The 18,971-nt window shown below is 42.8% G+C and overlaps 4 protein-coding genes across 8 annotated transcripts; 3 read left to right on the forward strand and 1 right to left on the reverse strand.

Annotated features, from left to right (window-relative positions):
- The first annotated feature begins 10 nt into the window (after nucleotides 1–10).
- surf6 (surfeit 6) lies at nucleotides 11–2,117 on the forward strand. Its single transcript, XM_086134193.1, has 4 exons — nucleotides 11–211; nucleotides 690–863; nucleotides 1,096–1,178; nucleotides 1,323–2,117. Exons 1-4 carry the CDS (start codon nucleotides 121–123, stop codon nucleotides 2,019–2,021), a joined length of 1,047 nt encoding a protein of 348 aa, XP_085990319.1. The 5' UTR covers nucleotides 11–120; the 3' UTR covers nucleotides 2,022–2,117.
- Nucleotides 2,118–2,255: 138 nt separating this feature from the next.
- Nucleotides 2,256–7,476, forward strand: kyat1 (kynurenine aminotransferase 1). 2 transcript variants are annotated; one of them, XM_086134191.1, is made up of 13 exons: nucleotides 2,256–3,295; nucleotides 3,382–3,440; nucleotides 3,986–4,133; nucleotides 4,242–4,391; nucleotides 4,482–4,568; nucleotides 4,896–5,024; nucleotides 5,116–5,236; nucleotides 5,361–5,437; nucleotides 5,583–5,672; nucleotides 5,765–5,951; nucleotides 6,259–6,335; nucleotides 6,611–6,697; nucleotides 6,788–7,476. In XM_086134191.1, exons 2-13 carry the CDS (start codon nucleotides 3,388–3,390, stop codon nucleotides 6,851–6,853), a joined length of 1,272 nt encoding a protein of 423 aa, XP_085990317.1. In that variant the 5' UTR covers nucleotides 2,256–3,295; nucleotides 3,382–3,387; the 3' UTR covers nucleotides 6,854–7,476. The 2 variants fall into 2 exon arrangements, with proteins under 2 accessions (XP_085990317.1, XP_085990316.1); XM_086134190.1 differs by having other exon boundaries at nucleotides 2,256–3,234.
- A 323-nt stretch (nucleotides 7,477–7,799) lies between these two features.
- On the forward strand, nucleotides 7,800–12,294 carry spout1 (SPOUT domain containing methyltransferase 1). 2 transcript variants are annotated; one of them, XM_086134192.1, is made up of 12 exons: nucleotides 7,800–7,879; nucleotides 7,977–8,016; nucleotides 8,617–8,730; nucleotides 8,995–9,154; nucleotides 9,257–9,346; nucleotides 9,422–9,471; nucleotides 10,131–10,261; nucleotides 10,339–10,411; nucleotides 10,488–10,586; nucleotides 11,368–11,470; nucleotides 11,540–11,687; nucleotides 11,804–12,294. In XM_086134192.1, exons 1-12 carry the CDS (start codon nucleotides 7,832–7,834, stop codon nucleotides 11,867–11,869), a joined length of 1,122 nt encoding a protein of 373 aa, XP_085990318.1. In that variant the 5' UTR covers nucleotides 7,800–7,831; the 3' UTR covers nucleotides 11,870–12,294. The 2 variants fall into 2 exon arrangements, 1 of the variants encoding a protein (XP_085990318.1); XR_015103403.1 differs by lacking the exon at nucleotides 11,804–12,294 and having other exon boundaries at nucleotides 10,488–10,778; nucleotides 11,540–11,582.
- Nucleotides 12,289–17,818, reverse strand: st6galnac6 (ST6 (alpha-N-acetyl-neuraminyl-2,3-beta-galactosyl-1,3)-N-acetylgalactosaminide alpha-2,6-sialyltransferase 6). 3 transcript variants are annotated; one of them, XM_086134194.1, is made up of 6 exons: nucleotides 17,595–17,818; nucleotides 17,357–17,406; nucleotides 15,916–16,128; nucleotides 14,736–15,151; nucleotides 14,324–14,431; nucleotides 12,289–13,891 (listed from the first exon to the last, which is right to left on the reverse strand). In XM_086134194.1, the coding sequence occupies exons 2-6, from the start codon at nucleotides 17,366–17,368 to the stop codon at nucleotides 13,705–13,707; spliced, it is 936 nt and encodes a 311-aa protein (XP_085990320.1). In that variant the 5' UTR covers nucleotides 17,369–17,406; nucleotides 17,595–17,818; the 3' UTR covers nucleotides 12,289–13,704. The 3 variants fall into 3 exon arrangements, with proteins under 3 accessions (XP_085990320.1, XP_085990322.1, XP_085990321.1); XM_086134196.1 differs by having other exon boundaries at nucleotides 15,916–16,054; nucleotides 17,583–17,818; XM_086134195.1 differs by having other exon boundaries at nucleotides 17,583–17,818.
- Nucleotides 17,819–18,971: the final 1,153 nt, after the last annotated feature.

An 18,971-nucleotide genomic window follows, 5' to 3' on the forward strand; every position in this document is an offset into this window, starting at 1 on the left:
CTCATTTTTTTTCATCCCCCGCCCACACGTGCGCGTGGATGCGTTTCTTACCAAATGGAATTGCTCAATTTTCTGTATAAAGAAACATTTAAAATACAATAAAAAGCGTCAATTTTCTACATGGATCTCGCAGCAAGGGATTCCTACATCCAGAAATTTGCCAGGAAAGAGTTAAATCAGCAGAAGCAGGAAGCAAAGAAGAGGCCATTCGGTAACATTTTTTGTTTTATTTATGGCGTTTTTTTAAAATATCCAGTTATATGAATTTGAATATATCCCCACTTGTGCGAAAATGTAAATTAATGCACCACCTTTATTGACTCAAATCTTGCATTTAATTATTTCCAGAAGTGGCAGAAGTATACGCTCTCTGCCCTTATGCACTTTAATGCTGTTAATGTTACTGCTCCCGATAGTGTTTAGGTTAGGCTATTTGATTTCAATGAGGTTTTGGTCTAGATCTAATCCACAAACTACTGAAAGTGAGGTATGTGTCTAATTACTTTTGTTGTTTGTTTGTTTTTAACTGACCTGAGAAAATTCCCTTAAGATCTTCTTTGCAAGGGGTCCCACAAATTCACTGATATCCACCCAGCAATTTCTGTACCAACGCTAATATCCGTATTTATTTTAATTCACCCACTTCCTTATGAAAGATTAGTCAAGATTTTTTTTCTCTTTTCTTTCAGCTCCATTTAAGGGCCAGAAAGATGGCGGTCCACCACAGAAGAAGAAAAAGTGCAAAAAGAAGTCATTCAAAAATGAAAAGAAGCAAAGTGTGACACCTCCAAACAAGTCCAGTCCAAAGTCACCACATAACGGACACTTGAAAGTGAACACAAAACGCGCGGCAGATACAGGAGGTACACAAACTCGCTCAAACATCAGAGTGCATTTAAAATTGGTGCATGTTTTACTTTGTTTTTTAACACCTTAATTTTATTCTTTGCTCCTTTTGTACGTCAACTCAATTTTGCTGTTTTAATCTTTTGTCTTTTCATAGGGCCAACATTCCAGACTTCTAGTTTTACCTCTCGCGTGCCCTTTAAACTTATTAAAACCCGCTTAAACTTAGTCCACTTCCTTCTTTTTAAGGGGCAAATGTGAAGGACACTTTCTCTGCCTTCGATGTTCTACGGAAGAGACTCCACGAGAAGATTGAAGAGGCCAGAGCACAGGTATGAAGATGGAGACTGTTGTACAATTTCAAAATTAAAGAATGTATTCCTTGAGTTGAGAGATTTGTCTTTTGTTGTCTTTATGCAAGGAGCATAGACAATATTGTTGTCATTATTCAGAATGTGTCATTTCATTTTTGGCAGGGAGCCCCAAAGGAGGCGCTGTCAGAGGCTGTCCAGGCCAAACGGGCCAAGCGGAAACTGGAGCGTGAGCGCAAGAAGCGAAAGAAGAAGGAATTCCAATTGAAGAAGATGGCAGAAGCCCAAAGCAAGCAGGCCGAGGTGAAGAAGGAAGAGAAGGACGAACAGAAAGTGGCCCCCACGGCCATAAACAAGCGACAAGAGGGCGCCGTGATCTTCAACATGGTGGAGACGGTGGAGGAGGAGTACGTGGACAAGGTCATGAAGAAGAAGGCCAAGAAGCAGCACATCAAGGGTCAAATCACGCCGCTGTCTGGGCGCAACTACAAGCAGCTGCTGAGCCGGCTAGAAGCGCGCAAGGGCAAGCTGGACAAGTTGCGGGAGACGGACGAGGTCAAGGCCCGGGAGGTGGAGGCCAGGATGAAGTGGACCAACGCGCTGTACAAGGCCGAGGGTATCAAGATCAAGGACGATGAGGACATGCTGCGCACTGCCCTGGCCAACAAGGAGAAGAAGCGCAGCCGGCGCAAGAAGCAATGGGATGGGCGCAGCCAGATGGTCGTGGAGAAGATGCAGAAGAGGCAGGACAAGCGACGCAGGAACATCCAGAAGTGGAAGGCCACCAAAGTGGAGAAAAAGAAGAATAAGGCCAGAAAGAAGGGCAGAGTTCTTCCCGAGGACTTGAAGAAAGCCAACTTATAGTTACGAGCAGCAACGGTGCTTCCCATTTCTCGTTCAATGGGTGGGACACAAATGCTAATTGATTTCAAACTATAAACAAAATGATACAAACACCCAGTGTATGTTTTACTGTGTTGCTTTTTGTCAGTGGTTAATTGTCCGTTTGGGGTTGTGTGCGTGTAAAGAGGCTTGTGCGTGTGTGTGTGTGTGCGCGCGCGTGAGCAACCATGTGTTTTTGTTTGTGTTTACATGTGTTTTTCAGTGTGTGGAGTTATTTGAATTGAGTGTGTTTTTTGTTTGTGCTAAATTTTGTGTTTGAGTGTCTTATGGTTTTAGTGTGGTTTGAGTGTGTTTTTTCAAAGTGTTTGTGTTTTGAGTGTACCTGTATTTTAGTGTGTATCTGTTTTTTGAGTTTGTGTATGTGCCCCTCTGAGTGAATGTTTTTGTGTGTCTCTGGAGCCTGTGTGTGTGTGTTTGAGAATGTTTCTCCAAGTGTATTTTGTGTTGGGAGTGTTTTTGTGGTGTGTGTCTGCTTTTTAGTGGCTGTGTTGTTTATTTTAGTGTGTTAACGTGTCTGAGCCTTTTATGGATCTCGCTCTATGTGTGTTTTTGTATCGGTGTGTTGTTTCAAGTTATGTGTGCATTCCAATGTTCTCTATGAGTGTGCCCCTCTTGATTTTTTTTTACTACGTACCTACGGATTACGTACACCTACACGAAAGGTTTTCCTTTCGGGCAACAAAAAATATGTTGTTTTCTTTTTTCCTTTTGTTGTTTCTAAGAAATGTCCGTTTCTAGCAACCATGCTTCCTCTGCTGAATCAGTGCTAAGAAATCGGGAATCTGTAAACGAACAAGAAATTATCTATTTTGTTTCAACAGTCCAGTGCAGAAATTTTATTTAATCTTAGTATTCGGGTGGTGGCAGAATGTTGTTTTATGTATGTATTTTAATTTGATATATTATTATTATTATACTTCCAACGACGTCTCCCGACCACCTTGTCCCACCCATTCCGGAAGTGATTTAAAGACGAGATCGATCGCTCACTGCTACGCGCTAAATTGTCACATAAAACACATTGTTCAATTTCAGATTTATAATACGCTTTGCTTTGTTTTCATTTATTTAAAGACATTCTTCTATCGCAATGTTTCTTTAACCGATGGGAACACTCATCAGGAATCTTGTGACTGCAAGTCAGTGCACCGCTGCTCTTCGACAGTTCCCCAAGGTATGTGCGGGTGCATAGGATCTTAATCCTTTGCGACCTTTGGTTTCGAAAGTTCCCCAAGGTATGTGCGGGTGCATATGATCTTAATCCTTTGCGACCTTTGGTTTGTGCATATTTGTTTTCCTCTCGTCTTCTTCCCACGACCAGAAAATCATGTCACGAAGGCTAAACGCGAGCAGGACCGAAGGGGTCGACAAAAACGTTTGGTAAGAAACAGAACAGGTTCATGTCAACGAGTGCAAATGACTCACTAACAATGACAAATCTGGCATATGCTGTTATTTATTTATTTTACATAGATATATTACATAATTATACATTTTGCTGGACTCTTTGCTTCTGATCTTTAAAAGGTAAGTTCAATGTAAAAGTAACTTGTGGACTTTAGTTGTACAAATTGTCCACAATAATCACAATTGTTATTTGTTCACTAGGGGCTTTTTTCATGCGGTCTCAGTACTTTGGCCCTTCCCCCAACTTCACACTTAAAGCATTCTTAAGCGCCTGTTGTCATGCTTTTTGCTGATTATCATATTATATCACTGAGCAAACAAAAAGAAGACTCAAAATAAGAGCCTGGCATGTTGTGGCACAACGTAGTACTATAGTGAAGGCGCGCGACCCTAAATTGAGATCAAGCTATGTTATGTAAAAACCCATTAAAAACAATTGCTTCATAAAATTGCACTTTGTGAAAGAATACAAATAGTGGACAAATTCTGACATCAAAGCTACTTTTCTCATCCAACAGGGTGGAGTTCACCCAGATGGCAGCCGAATACAACCCTGTCAACCTCGGGCAGGGTTTCCCAGACTTCGCCCCTCCGCAATACATCCAAGATGCCTTCTGTGAAGCCTTGCGCGGCGGTCCCTCCATGCACCAGTACACACGCGCTTTCGTGAGTTTACTGAGGCTGTGTTCAAAATTGCTCCCTATACAGGACATTAAATTTCTCTCTCTTGCTCACTCATGACCATCTCTCTCTCTCTCATCCCCACCCCACCAGGGCCACCCACGTCTGGTAAATAGTCTAGCCAAATTCTTCACCGGCATCGTGGGACACCATATCGATCCCATGGAGGACGTTTTGGTGACGGTGGGCGCTTACCAGGCGCTCTACTGCGCTTTCCAGGCACTGGTAGATGAGGGAGACGAGGTGCATGCTCTTAAGCCTGTTTCTGAAGGCTACTGGTCATTTTGGTTGACTATTTTGTGGGGTAAATGTACCCAAATGTGGTTCCCCCAGGTGATCATAGTGGAGCCTTTCTTTGACTGCTATCAGCCCATGGTCAAGATGGTGGGCGGGAAGGCGGTTTACATCCCTCTAAGGCCAGTAAGTACCGGTACCCTTATCTGTCATCTCCTGATTTTTGTAATGGCCTGTTAATGCCACAAAGGCACTTTTTTTCACACAAGGCTTTGGCCTGACTAAATAAAACTCCTCCCTTCAATTTGTGAAAGCGCTATATAAATCAGCATGTGTATGTTAACATACCAAGATGCCATAAGGTGCCAACAAGCCTTTTTTAAATATGATACACAGCACACCCTCGCAGTCTAATGACTAAGCTGATTAACTGTCACCCTGGGATTTAATCTAAGGTACGTATGTCTTGATGGTGGTTTGCTCCAAATCTATTCCCCCCCACCCTCCTCACAGAAAGTGGAAGGCGGGGATGGCGCCATGTCAAGCGGCGACTGGGTCCTGTCTGCTGACGAGCTGGCCAGTAAATTTACTCCACGCACCAAAGCAATCGTCATCAACACGCCCAACAACCCGATGGGAAAGGTCAGAAGTGAAGTCGCGCTTCGTGTGGTTTGCCGAAACAGCGCAGAGTCATCATTTTATTTTTCGTCTCGGGACATTAACATCATTGCAGGTCTACAAGAGGGAAGAACTGCAAGTGATCGCCGACCTGTGCATTAAGCATGACGTGCTGTGTTTCAGTGACGAGGTGTACGAGTGGCTCACCTACGACGGAGCCAAGCATGTCAAAATAGGTGAGGGGAAATACTGCAAAAGAAATCGCAATACTTGTAAATACATACATACAATAAATCCTATGACCACAATAATCTTTCCCACGGGAGGTAATAATGCAAGCCTGTTTGGCTTTATTGACAGCCAGCCTGCCCGGCATGTGGGAGCGGACCGTAACGGTCGGTAGCGCGGGCAAGACCTTCAGTGCTACGGGATGGAAGGTGACCAATTGATGTGGGGGTTCACTTGTAAAACTGATAGTGACATTTTACCCCCAAATTTCAAAATTTCAGAGAGTAGAGCATGTAGGTAATAAACAGTCTATTAGACAGCCATCATTTACTTGTGCATTGTTCTTTTGTCCAGGTGGGCTGGGCGATCGGTGCTGGACCCCTCCTCAAACACATGAAGACCATCCATCAGAACAGCGTCTACCACTGTGCCACTGCTGCTCAGGTGACGACAATCACAACAAGGACAACAGGAAATAGATCCTGTTTTATTTGATCGTCTTATGTCCGCCACACTTACACGGGCCTACCTTGCAGGAGGCAGTAGCTCGCGGCTTCGAGCGTGAGCTGGAACTATTTGGCTCTTCGGAAAGCTACTTCCGTCAGCTGCCGGCAACGCTGAGCCGAAAGCGGGAGAAGCTGGCAATGTGTCTGGAGAGCGTAGGCCTGAAGCCCATTATGCCCCAGGGGGGCTACTTCATGATAACCGACATCTCCTCTGTCGGTGAGCAAGCAGTGTGGGTCACAAGGAGGTTGGGGGGTGGGGGGGGGTTGTTTCTTGCAGAGAAAATTTCCATCCATCCATTATCTGAACTTCTTATCCTCATGAGGGTCGCGGGCGTCCTGGAGCCTATCCCCGCTGTTTTTTGGGCAGTGGGCGGGGTACACCCTGAACTGGTTGCCAGCCAATCGCAGGGCACACATAAGATATCCTTTATTTGTCCCACACTGGGGAAATTTACAAATACAAAATTACATAGACAACCAACATGACACGGCATGTTGTGAACTCAACTTCCTTTTCTCCACAGAGGTGGATCTTAATGACCCAAGCACAAAAGATGAATCCTACGACTTCAGATTCGTCAAATGGCTCATTAAAGAAAAGGTAAATTCAGCATTTGATTGATTCAGTTACCTTTCCTCATAGGTCGAACAAAAATCTGTCACCAGGGTAAAACATTGTATGACACATTAAAAATACAGAAGAAAAAACAAACCACTGATGGCGTGCCCGTTAATCCCCTAATGCTCACTGAACTGAAATGATGCGACAGCTGATGCCTGATCGAAGTTTAGAGATGTAGATTTGGTCAAAATTGTGTAACTTTCGAAGTTTCTGCTGTAAATTTTGGGTTTTTTATCTATGGGCTGTTTCCGCAGGGCTTGGCGACAATACCAGTGTCAGCCTTCTTTAGTCCGGAGCACGGCAAAGATTTTGACAAATACATCCGATTTTGCTTCATCAAGGTAAAACACCCTGTGATGTTCCTTTTCATTTGACTCTTTTGTATCTATGATTCAAACAGACTTTTTATTTTTTTAATGTCCATATCTCAGGAGGACTCCACCCTGGATGCAGCAGAGGCCATCCTGAGAAAGTGGAATACTCCACATGATGTTTGATCTCACTTCCTACACTAGCCGTCCAGATTTTAATTGATTCAGTGAACACCAGCCATAATCAGCCTCTTTCTATGTTTATACAATTCTGACAAAAAGTGTGGGATATTTGATTCTGGAGTGAAATTTCAGGCTCAACCAACAGTGAAATGTACTCATGTTTACATACAGTCAGTTAAGGTTCATCCTGAGATTTCACTGCAAAGCCCAATTTTGTGGTGTGTCGTGCATTTATGCAAAACGTCCTCACTGTCCGAGCCTTTTTCGCCACTACAGTAGATTTTGTTTAGTTTGTGTGTCCATAAATGTAATCACTCAGGCTTTGCGATTTTTTTTTTGTTCTTTGGGGGCCGGCTTGGTGGTTTGATCCCGAGCCATTTCGACCATGTCTAAAGTGTCCTTGAGCAAGATACTGAACCCCCAGTTGTTCCTGATGCTCCGTCATCAATAGGTGAATGCGGTAACAGTTAATGTGGTAGCGGTTTTGAGTACCCATTTACCATAATTTTAACCCACTGTGAATGAACTAGTTTGAAGTATTATTGTGTCCATCGTCATTTTGATTGAAATGAAATGCTGTTATCTTTGGGTTTTTAATTGATTAAAATAAAGCAACGTTTATTGAACTGTTTGGTTTCTATTTCATGGTGTTTGCTTCAGTGAAGACACGCCTGACTTAACCTCTTAATACTGTACCACCACTATCACCTGTTAATTATAGAAACCATCAATACGAACCAAAAATAAAATCTAACGGGACAAAACTGTGCCATATCTATCTGAAGCATATCACAATCAAGTGATATAAACAACCAAATGTAAATGAGATGTAGTTTAGCAAACTCATCAGAATGCATTAGAATTTTTAGTGGGCACCGTCATAAAACTCCATGCGAAGAAGAAGACGACGAAGAAGACAAATGTAAACGAAGAAGAAGAAGACCCGGAAGCACAAAGACCTCACGTGTCGTTGTGGGAAACATGTCGACCGGCGTCCCTACGAAGAGACCAAAAACATCATACTCTCAGGTCCTAAACACACCGAGCGTCCCACTGAAACAACAATGCCAACAAAGTACCATGCCATTTTTTTAAACTTGTCATTGTGTTTTACCTTTGCGTTCAGCCGGGGGAAAGGGTGGACTGGAAGAAAAGGAAAACGCTACGTGAGTAAACAGCTTCATGTTAAATGTTGCGCTAAAAGAATGTGTGGACGCTTTTTTTGTTTACATATATTGTATAATTAATGTGTAATGTTCCTGACGAAAAGGTGATGCACGATGTGGACCCTTTCAGCTAAAGTGTCAAAAGTACTTAAACTTTGTAATGTATTCAAGTAAACGCAAAAATACTTGCATGGTTTGAAGAAAGACTTTGGTCAATGTAGATTTACAATGCTTAAGTAAACGTGCTTAAGTTAAACAATTCTGAAATGTACCGTAATGTAAAATAGCGTTTTGATAAGTGAAAATGTGAAAACTGAAACCGTCTCTGCATACAACATACAAATGAATATTTCATTCACAAACAAACACAATTGATCAATATTAATAATGTGCTCATTAGTGTCCAAACAGCATTTATAGGCCATACATAGGGGGGAAAAAGATCATTAACCTATGGTACATTAAAAAGCAGGTTACCTCAACACAAATGACTGTACACATCTGAGCACTACTGAGTACAGTTTTTACTTTTCTATTCTTTGGAAATTTAAATGGAATTTTTTATGGATTCTTTTTCCTCTCACTGCCTATGCTGAGTAGTCAGGGAGGCCAAAAGGCAGAGGAAAGAGGCCAAGCTGATCAAACAGCTGGAAAATCAGAAACAACAAGAGGCTGCTGAGAAGGAAAAAGTAGAGGAGACCCACAAAAACAAAGGTACTTGAAAAATAATCACGCACGGGATCTTGGAATTCGTGTGTGTGTGTGTGTGTGTGTGTGTGTGTGTGTGTGTGTGTGTGTGTAAGAAAAACCCAAGTTGCTTTGTTTAGAATCATTCACTCACCTATTTCCTAATCACTACAGTAGTGTCCCTTTAATAGAGTTTTTAAAGAACTGCAAAATCCACTTCATAAAAAATTCTCTTCAATCATATGTTCCCTTAAAAATGGTGACTGGTGCGCGTGTGTGTGTCTCTGTTAGGTCGAGCGTACACGGTGAGCGTGGCTCTGCCGGGCTCGGTCCTGGACAATGCTCAGTCGACCGAACTGCGCACATACCTGGCGGGACAGATCGCTCGCGCCTGCGTCATCTACTGCGTGGATGAGATTGTCGTGTTTGACGAGCAAGGCGAAGATGTGAAGTGAGTTTGTCAGAGGTGGAAAAAATACCCTGCTCACAAAAAGTAAACAATATTCAGCTTCGGTGGGTTTTTTGTTTTTGTTTTGTTTTTTTTTGTCCACAGGACCGTGGAAGGTGAATTCAAAGGAATCAGAAAGAAGGGACAAGCGTGCGTTCAGCTGGCCAGAATACTCCAATACCTGGAGTGTCCCCAGTGAGTGTGGAGAAACCGCGCAATGTTTACATCTGCTCGTTGTTATACCTAACATGAATTTCCCATCTGTGCAAGGTATCTGCGCAAATGGTTCTTCCCAAAGCACCAAGACTTGCAGTATGCAGGTATGCAACATCATTTGAATTTGTTTTCATTTGGGTTATGCGTCAGTATACAACAAACATGATTTCAGTTGGACTCATTTGGAATTGATGTTGCACATTTTTATCGTTCTTATGTTTTCTAATTTTGAATATAATACAAGATTTTTTTTGCAGTTAGCTTAAAATTTCATCATAAGTAAATATCGTCGTTTTGGTTTAAATTGGGCTAATATGTTTAGCAATTGGTTGTTTTTAGGCCAAGAAAACAAAGGACCTCAATTTGAAAAGACAAATCGCTTTTACGGACTTACCCTCCTCCCTATGACTGCGTTAAATCGATCGTGGTTGTCGTTTGCATGTGCTGATACCGCTTGTGTTCAAATGTGAATTGTCTAAAGGTTTATGATTGCCGCGACATTGATTCTGGGTTAGCATCCGGCTAGCAGACTATTGTAAGGCAAATTCGTGTGGTTTGGATAAATCAAGTGGCCAACTTGTAATTCTTTTATTCATGTTTAGTTTTAAATTTAATTTCTTTTGCCCAATGTCTTCTTTCTAAGCTCGCTGCCATACAACTCTTAACAAAAATATGCCACTGTACTGACTTAATTAAATCCGAGCTTAGTGTGACTGTTATTTTCTTTCTCTGAATGTTCCTCTGGTGTATGGGTTGCTCGTAGGACTGCTGAACCCTTTGGACAGTCCCCACCACATGAGAATCGATGAGGAATCGGAATACCGTGAAGGCATCGTCCTGGATAGGCCCACCAAAGCGGGCAAAGGTTCTTTAGTCAACTGTGGCATGAGGAAGGTAAGGACCAGGAACCGTCACCATTTGACATTGTTCTTCTCCAAATCATGACCTTCTTGGCTCCTGTGCCTCTACAGGAGGTGCAGATAGACAAACATCTGCAAGCGGGATTGCGAGTCACTGTGCATCTCAACACGACGCAGAAGCAAGGTGATGGATGGTCACTTTCTCAAAATGTTTGCATTAAGATGTGAAGTCACGTGTGTATGTCTGCTTTGTCGTCTAGAGAGCAAATCCTACAAAGGGGCGGTGGTGGCTCCTCACGTGCCCACCACAAAAGGAGGGCTTTACTGGGGCTACAGCGTCCGCCTGGCATCCTGTCTCAGTAGGTCTTCCCCAAACTTAACACTCAACCATATTTCCAATACTGCAGACTGTTATCCACTCAAGACAAGCGGGAAAGAAAGGGGCCTTCCTTTTCCCACCCAAATGAAAAGAAACAGCTCGTACAGTGGAGCCCTGAGATACGACTGACTGAATCTTGAAAAGGCCCGAAGTTGTTTGTTGTCACCACAAGGTGAAGTTTACAGTCAAACTAAACATAACACAAAGACAATTACACACTGTGGATTTAAATCAACCGCATAGCTTTCCCTCCGAATCATCTGTTTAGCTTAATGCTAACAAGCAATGCAAAACACCATCGATGGGCTAACTAATTGCATCAGTGTTGAGGCATTACAACCGTTTCGGCAAAAGATATTGAAGCATAAATGGTGGAGCAACATATGTAGACAGATAATATGCTATACAATACTCACTGGCATATATTCTTTATGATGACAGTGGCCTCCTGAGTAGTGACCATCTCTCTTTCTTTATCAGTATGTTTGTATTATACTGCCCTGAGGTGGCTGCTCGTAAAAACCATTTAATTCTTTACATTCTGTATAATTTTCAATGTTGTATTTTTTTCTTTTTAATAGAAAGCACAATATTATAGTGAATTCCTTTTCCATAACTTTTCCTGAGTAGTCACAGTAGTACTATGCCAGAATTGGATGCCCGCACCCCCATGACCCCCGGCCACTAATTCTGGAATTTTGTAACATTCAAAAACTGACTAATGTATTCATTTTATTTGTTTTGATACTTTCTTTCCACAGGTGCAGTGTTCACCGAAAGTCCGTACAAGGACGGCTACGACGTGACCGTCGGGACGTCGGAAAAAGGCAGCAGCGTTGACGACGCCTCGCTGCCGCCGTTCAAGTAAATAACCCGCCTGTCACAATTCTCCACTGGTGCCTATTTGCTATTTCTCATTGACAATATTTGTAGGCATCTTCTGGTGGTCTTTGGAGGTCTCCAGGGACTGGAGGCCAGTCTAGACGCCGACCAGAACCTGGACGTGACGTGTCCCAGTGTCCTCTTTGACCTCTACCTCAACACTTGTCCTGCCCAGGGCAGCCGCACCATTCGCACAGAGGTGAGACACACCGTTGAAAAAGCCAAACATGCTATATACATTTTGCTTTTCTTTTTTGCATCACTTGACCTAGTCCCAATGTAAACTCAACCACTCCTGGTCTTCTTTTCACGCAGGAAGCCATTTTGATCTCCATGGCGACGCTGAGGCAGAAGATAGCAGCCACCTTTTCCAGTGCTTAAAAGGTGTTGCCGGTCCTTTTTTATTTTTGGTTCCATGTAATTACATTTTCAATATTTGCATTCCCCATTCCGTGTTTATTGACAGTGCGACCCGTTTTGCAGTGTCTGTGCAATGAACAGTGTAGAGCAGAGTGAGGCAAACTCTTGTGGTCAATTTTTGCTTCAGCCCATGCATGCACTAGTAGGCTCTTTTTCCTTACTAGGACAACTTTGGTGTACTAAGAGGGCAACTACGTGCTACCTGTGTAGCCAAACTGAATAACTAGTTGTCAACTGCACTCTAATCACATCGTGCTAATTAAGATCTTGCCTTATTATTCTGCAGAAAAGCCATTCGGTAGTATATCTTTTCACAATGAGAACTGATAGGGACACAAAAGAATCAAGACAAATTAAAAAAAAAACATATCAATGTTGCATTCAAATCAATGTTATCTTTATTTCAGTCAAGTCAACAAAATGTTTGCTTTCACATGTAAAACAAATCAAGCCAAGTTGTGACATAACCCCCGCGATGGCTTTTACTCCCAAAAAGGGAAACGTCTCATCCCCATCCTGCTTGTCTCTTTAAAATGGCCCCGATAACCGAAAAAGTCGCTTTCAATTTGAAACATTTTGTCAAGGACAGCTTTAGCAATTTTTTGCCATCAAAGCAGGAGACACCAGCATGCACTTCTCTTGCTGATGATTTGAGATGAAAATCCATCCATCCATTTTCCGAACCGCTTGATCCTCACTAGGGTCGCGGGGGGTGCTGGAGCCTATCCCAGCTGTCTTCGGGCAGTAGGCGGGGGAGACCCTGAATCGGTTGCCAGCCAATCGCAGGGCACACAGAGACGAACAACCATCCACACTCACATTCACACCTAGGGACAATTTAGAGCGTTCAATCAGCCTGCCATGCATGTTTTTTGGAATGTGGGAGGAAACCGGAGTACCCGGAGAAAACCCACGCAGGCCCGGGGAGAACATGCAAACTCCACACAGGGAGGCCGGAGCTGGAATCGAACCCGGTACCTCTGCACTGTGAAGTCGACGCGCTAACCACTGGACCTCCGGGCCGCCCACTGAGATGAAAATGATGATTATTATTTTTTTTTTACACCTTTCTTAATGTTGGGAAGAATGAGTGCGTCATCCTTAGGGTCGCAAAGAGTTGAAACATTTCAAGAAAGTTTCCATGGGAAGTTTTAGAAAATATTCCAAATTGGAAACTTTACATGGGAATTGAGGGTATATTAAGGCAAAGACGCAGCAGACATTAAATATAACAATTTCGTTTTGTCATAAGCGGACAAGCAAAATAAGATGGCTCCCCTTACCCACATGCTCGGGCATCACAGGTTTTTTAAATTGCACTATATTAATTCTTCACTAGTTGAACGGTGGCACACCCTCACTCAAAAAAAGTGACGCTCAGAACTAAAAAAAACTCAAGTTGGGGGCACTTGGAAGTCATGGGATTTCAATTCATTTCAATGGGGAAAATTACTGGTCAAATTTAGTGACAAGCTTGGTCACGGACCAAATTAAACTTGTAAGTCAAGTTTCCTCTGTATATTTAAGTTCCCTATCAAGAGCCAGGTTTACTCCCATGGAAAGTTTCCAATGTAACAAATTCCTGAATTAGCAGTCCTAATCTTCAATACATAAAAGGTACAAATACTGCAAACTTGTAAAAAAAAAAAAAAAAAAAAACCACACACACAACAACGAGAAAACTTTGAAAAACATTCGGTGTGTCAGTAGCAGGTTTTTTTTTCCCACCTCAAAGAGATCCCTGAAAGTGTATGCCATCCCATATCCGAGCATCCGTTTTCCTCGAGGAAACTGTCTCACCACGTGGGATGAGCGAAGGTGATGTTGTACTGATGCGCCCAGCGACCGAAAACCTGCTTTTCGGTGATGAAGCGGTGGTGGCCCCCTTTTTGGTTGTTCTGGTTCTGTATGTACGTCATGCACTCGTCAGAACCCCGCGGGTTGTAGTAGTGATACGGCAACTTCTTGGATCCGGTCCGGTTCCTGCAAAGAAGGTTGCTTCAAGAAATCCACCTTTTTGAAAACTCAGCCCCCGAAACATGTTTTACATAGCAACATGAAATTTAGTAGACGTCTATCCTGAGTTGACCCACAAAAGAGAAAAGTATCTGAAAGCCATGGTTGAAAAAGAAACAAAGTCTGCCATTTTGGTTCCAAGTGGCCACTTGAGGGGCAGTTTGGACAGTTCCAGCAAAGGATTGTTTTGACAAACCCCTAACCCCCACTGTCTGAAAAGAGACAAAAAGTCTGCCGTTTTGATTTCAAATTAAACTTTCATTTCTAGAGGATCAAGATTATTTTGAAACTTCGGCCCCCAAAACTTGTTGCAGGTAGCAAGATGAAATTGGTAAGCGTGTCTTTCACAAAATGTTCGAAAGGCCAAAAGGACAGAGTAAGTCACACATCAATACTCACCCACAGTAACTGGGCGGAACCATCCCGTACACTTTGATGTTGTCGCATATTTCGATAGCAATGACCGTGGTGAACCAGCCCGTGCTCAGCCATGAGTTCGATTTTTGCCTAAACAAAGAGAAAACCAGGAGATGACATCTTGGCTCGTGGAAAAGTCGCGCTTTGCTGATATCTATAAACAATATCAATATTTTGCCATTTTGTGACACCTTGTTGCCAAGGATCTTTGTTGAGGTGAGGGGGGGGGTGACTTTTACATAGAAACCACAGCTCAGGCTAATATAAAAATATTTCTTTGCCGTCATTTTATGGATTTATCAATTATAGGCAATTCAAAATTGTTTTGCGGGGTTGTTGCAGCTATCTGAATGGTAAGCAGATTACTGTAACCCACGTCCCCCATGAAACTCACCTGTCTCGTCCTGTTTCCAATTGGAAGAGCTTGTCGAATCTACGCATTTTTTGAGGCGCGACGGTAAAACACGGCACCTCCTTGTAGGTGGAACTGATCCTCTGGATGGCTCTGTACACGGTCGCCTTTGAGTCCTTCGTCATTTTGTTTGGGGGTCCCCAGAAGATGATGGTGCGCTGGCTCTCGGCGCCCACCACCATGAACTCATTGGGGCGCCGGACCACCCGGTACAGGCTGGAGTGTGCCACCACCCGCACCGTGGTCCGCTTGCCCACGTCGGCCTCATACCCCGTGGTAGGTGCGTCGTTCATGCGGATCACACACTCGCTGTTGTCGATCTCTTCGCCCGCTTGAGTGCCCAGCACGTGGCTGGAGCTGCTGACCAGGGCACAGTGATGGCAGCGTTGGGTCATTCTCTGCCCACAAGGGTGACAATTATCACTCAATAACCAAAGAGGGCAGAAAGTGGCACAAAAGATACAAACTTTACATTCAGCGGTTGTTTTTTTTTTTTTTGTTTGTTTTTCACGCTCTTTCGTGAAGTGTAGCGATTGGAAAAAAAAGATGGGTGTGTTTTACAAAAGGAAGGAGAAAAAAACTTACAGTAGGGAATAAAACTCAAAAGTCTGCAGAAAAATAGTAAAGTTCATCAGGTTGAAATGATTCAGCACAAATGACTAAAATGTGATGTAAAAAAATTGCAGTAGGTTGAAAACGTAATGAGCCTCTGATCAAAATAAGGAGTAGAATGTACAGATGTAGAGAGTAAAAGCAAAAAGTACATTCAAAAAAAGTGAAGTACGGCTGAAACGAGTCATCAACTAACTTTCAACTGTCATTCATTTACAAAAAAAGTCCAAGCAAAATTTCTACCCTGAAGCTTAACTCATTCAGTACCAGCCAATTCTGGACCAAGTCTGAAAAGACGTTTAAAAACGTCTTTGGGAGTGAATGAGTTAACGGTGATCCTTATTCCACAGAGGCAAATGTTACTACACTCAAAAGAAATTATCTGATTATTCAATTAATCCACAGGGAATCGTGGAATAAACAATTTGGAAAATATTCGATAGCTTTTAGTATAGACGCATTCCTGAAAAAAATCTACAAAAAAAAATTGGTATGAATGTGTTTGTACTTGGTTACTTCTTATCGCCGGCGCTAACGCGGTATTGCTTACCTTGTCGCCGTAGACTGGCACGTAGTCATCTTTGGTGGCCCACGTCTTGAGATTTGTGGGCTTGGGCGTGTGGTTTTTAGCGATTTGGAAGGGCGTGTAGGCCGCCTGGCTGGTGCTGGCGATGGAGACTGAGCTGGAGCTGTACAAGATGAACAGCGTCATCAGGATGAAGATGGCCGCTGCGATAGTCACCCGCCAGGTATGTGTTCCCGCCTGAGAAGACCAAAGTCGGGTAATTCACATCATCCAAACAGTTGTCCATGTCATGCTTTATGTTTCAAGTGGAATTTAATTTGTTTCATAGGCACACGCAACTGTTTCTCCTCATTTATTAATGAGCCACATAAGTGTATAGAAGAGCTAATAATAGCCACGTAGCATTAATGCTAGACAGCACAACCATGCGCATCGGCTCAGACCTCTGCACTTCCATTGCTTGTTTATACACAATTGGTTCTGCGAACATTCGTTATGGCCACCAGAAGCTTAGAGAGATTTGTCGACCGGCACCAGATATCAATTTCGAGTGCCAAAATTGACAGTATTTTTCATATATTTCATGCTCCATGCATGTCGGGTATAAAAGATCCAGCTTGTGCATTTTCTCACAAATCAACTCACTCATAAGTCTGAGTTCCTATGTTTACTAATATTACTATGTATGTTCTGTATGCCATTTAAAAGCCATCAAAAAATTATTAGGGCCTTCTCATGTTGGATAGGGCAGTGTGAAGACCAAGTGCAAACGCAACTAAGCCATGTCTCCCATTAAGTGGTGAATGGTGATGTTACAACTATACACTGGACATACAGAAAATCTGCATGTAATTGAACCATATTTGAATATATACATGTAAACACCCACATTTCTTCAAAAAAAAATGGTGCTAAACTCCAATATGCATTTTTCAATGTGCATTTTCCACTATAAACGGGGCTTAAAACCGACAACATTAAATAAAAAACTTGATTGGAGAAAATAAATCTGCGAAAAGGTGAAACTTGTACCAAACCATACACATGCTGGGATTAAAAATGATAAAACAGTATCATCACCTACGGAAAAAAAAACATTTTGATTTTTTTTTTTAAGTGTGGTGAGTGACAAGTAGCGTTTTGCAGCTGTATTGTATGGAATAGTAAAACTGCCACACCAGCAAAAAAATATAATAATAGTAACACTTTATTAAATTTCAGGTTCTAATGCATATGCAATTTATTTGAATCCCTCCTGAGTAGAGCTCTTGTTTTTAATTTTTTTTTTGCATTGTTGAATGTATTATTAATACTATCGATTAGACCTGCGCATTTCCACTGGTAATGTATCAACACGATTTTATTTTATTATGCTTGCTTACCTCCCCGATCATGCATGTCAATAATAGTGATGACGAATGACGTACGGGCCACACCCTAAACTCTACGTGCGCGCGTGTCCTACCTGGAGTGCCATGCTTTCAGGTGTGTGTGTACTCGCTGTCTGTGGTGGTCCTGCAGTAAATGTGGGGAAAAGGGGGGGAAAAAGGGAGGAGGGGGTATGGTTTATTGAACGGCTCACATTCGCCCGAAGTCAATACTGAGCAACCCACTCCTCAGTAAACATCGTCTCGTCGTGTTCTGTCTAACCCCAAATGCATGTCGGACAAGAACGAAATCCGAGAAATTACCATGTTACTCACTCAGCCCCCCGCGGTCGACTCAGTTTTCCCTCGAGTGACATTCCCGCGAAGCTTAACGACGTTTCGTTTTGCATGCGCTTTTCGGAGGTGTCAGAAGGAGGGTTGCGAGCGCGCGACGCCTCGTCATGGTGGTGGTGTTGTTTGGTAGGGGCGCAGCAGCTCAGGGTTGCTTGCTGCCGCAGCCCAAGTCCATCTTGCAGCTATTGCGACACTCACTCGGTGACGTCAGCGGACGGACAGGATCGGAGCTATCTCGCTCTGACGGTAAGACGAGTCCCCCTCCCGTCCCCCAACCCCGCCTTCTCAAGAAGAAACACTTCAAGTAGTGTTTTTTACCTTTTATTGTGAATTTAAGACGTTTTTCCCCCCTCCGACATTTATTTCCTCAACTGCAAAGAGTAGCTGGTATCAAAACAAGGGTGGCTACAGTAGCCCTGTTAGAAATCTGTGTAATTCCAGTGAAGCACCTCCCGCATTTATTTATTTGACATTCTAAACTATAAATAAAATGTTCTCATAAATAATATTCCCAAAGAAAACTTTAAGTTGTTATGTCCTGCTTTGATGGAGCTAAGATGCTTGCCAGCTGCACCAAAGTAAGTTTCGCCTTGCATCACCAAAAAAAATAAATAAATAGCCGACTTTTTCAAACCATATTAACAATAAAAATGGCTTAACTTGGAACGGGGGGGGGGTGGTATTTCATAGTGACAAATCGGATACTGATAACTGCTGTATGTGTGTGTGTGTGTGTGCGGTGTGAGGACCGTGAGATTTTAAATGACCGCTGCAAATGTTATGTTTATAAGATTAATTTGTCCCCCCCCCCCATCTTCTACATGCATCTTGAGGTTCAGTCCCATAGGCAGACAACGCATTGTCCACGGGCTTGTTGTCCGACCATTTCATGACAACAAGTTCAGGATGGCTTTGTCTCACCGCCATCTTTCTTTCCTTTTGAAGTGTTTATCCCATATGATCTTGCAGTCCTTTGGAACCCTGTTATTCATGAGGGTTCTCATTGCTGTGTCAGGCTTTTTGTCATTAGCGTGTTAATATCATTCAAACAACACGTAAATGTGTTCTTAAGAGGCTCATAGAAAACATGCTTGGAAAAAAAGAGTCATATACACTTTGGCCCAATCCCATTGCTTCCTCTTAACCTTTTCTCTGTCTCCCTGTCCCTTACATTTCCTCTCCCATAAATTGAAAACAGTAGCCCCAGGGCAGAGGACAGTCATTGCCGCATTGGTATAGCACCATACAAACAAAGCTCAAAGGACATGTAACACAACAAGTCCATTTATGAAAGTATTTTGTGCATTGGGGCTGCCGGAAATATGACACCTACATTAGATGTGCTGGACCATGCCTTCG

Source organism: Hippocampus guttulatus, chromosome 17, assembly GCF_054856545.1.
Source record: "Hippocampus guttulatus isolate MCC_2025c chromosome 17, RoL_Hgut_1.0, whole genome shotgun sequence".
NCBI classification, from domain to species: Eukaryota; Metazoa; Chordata; class Actinopteri; order Syngnathiformes; family Syngnathidae; genus Hippocampus; species Hippocampus guttulatus.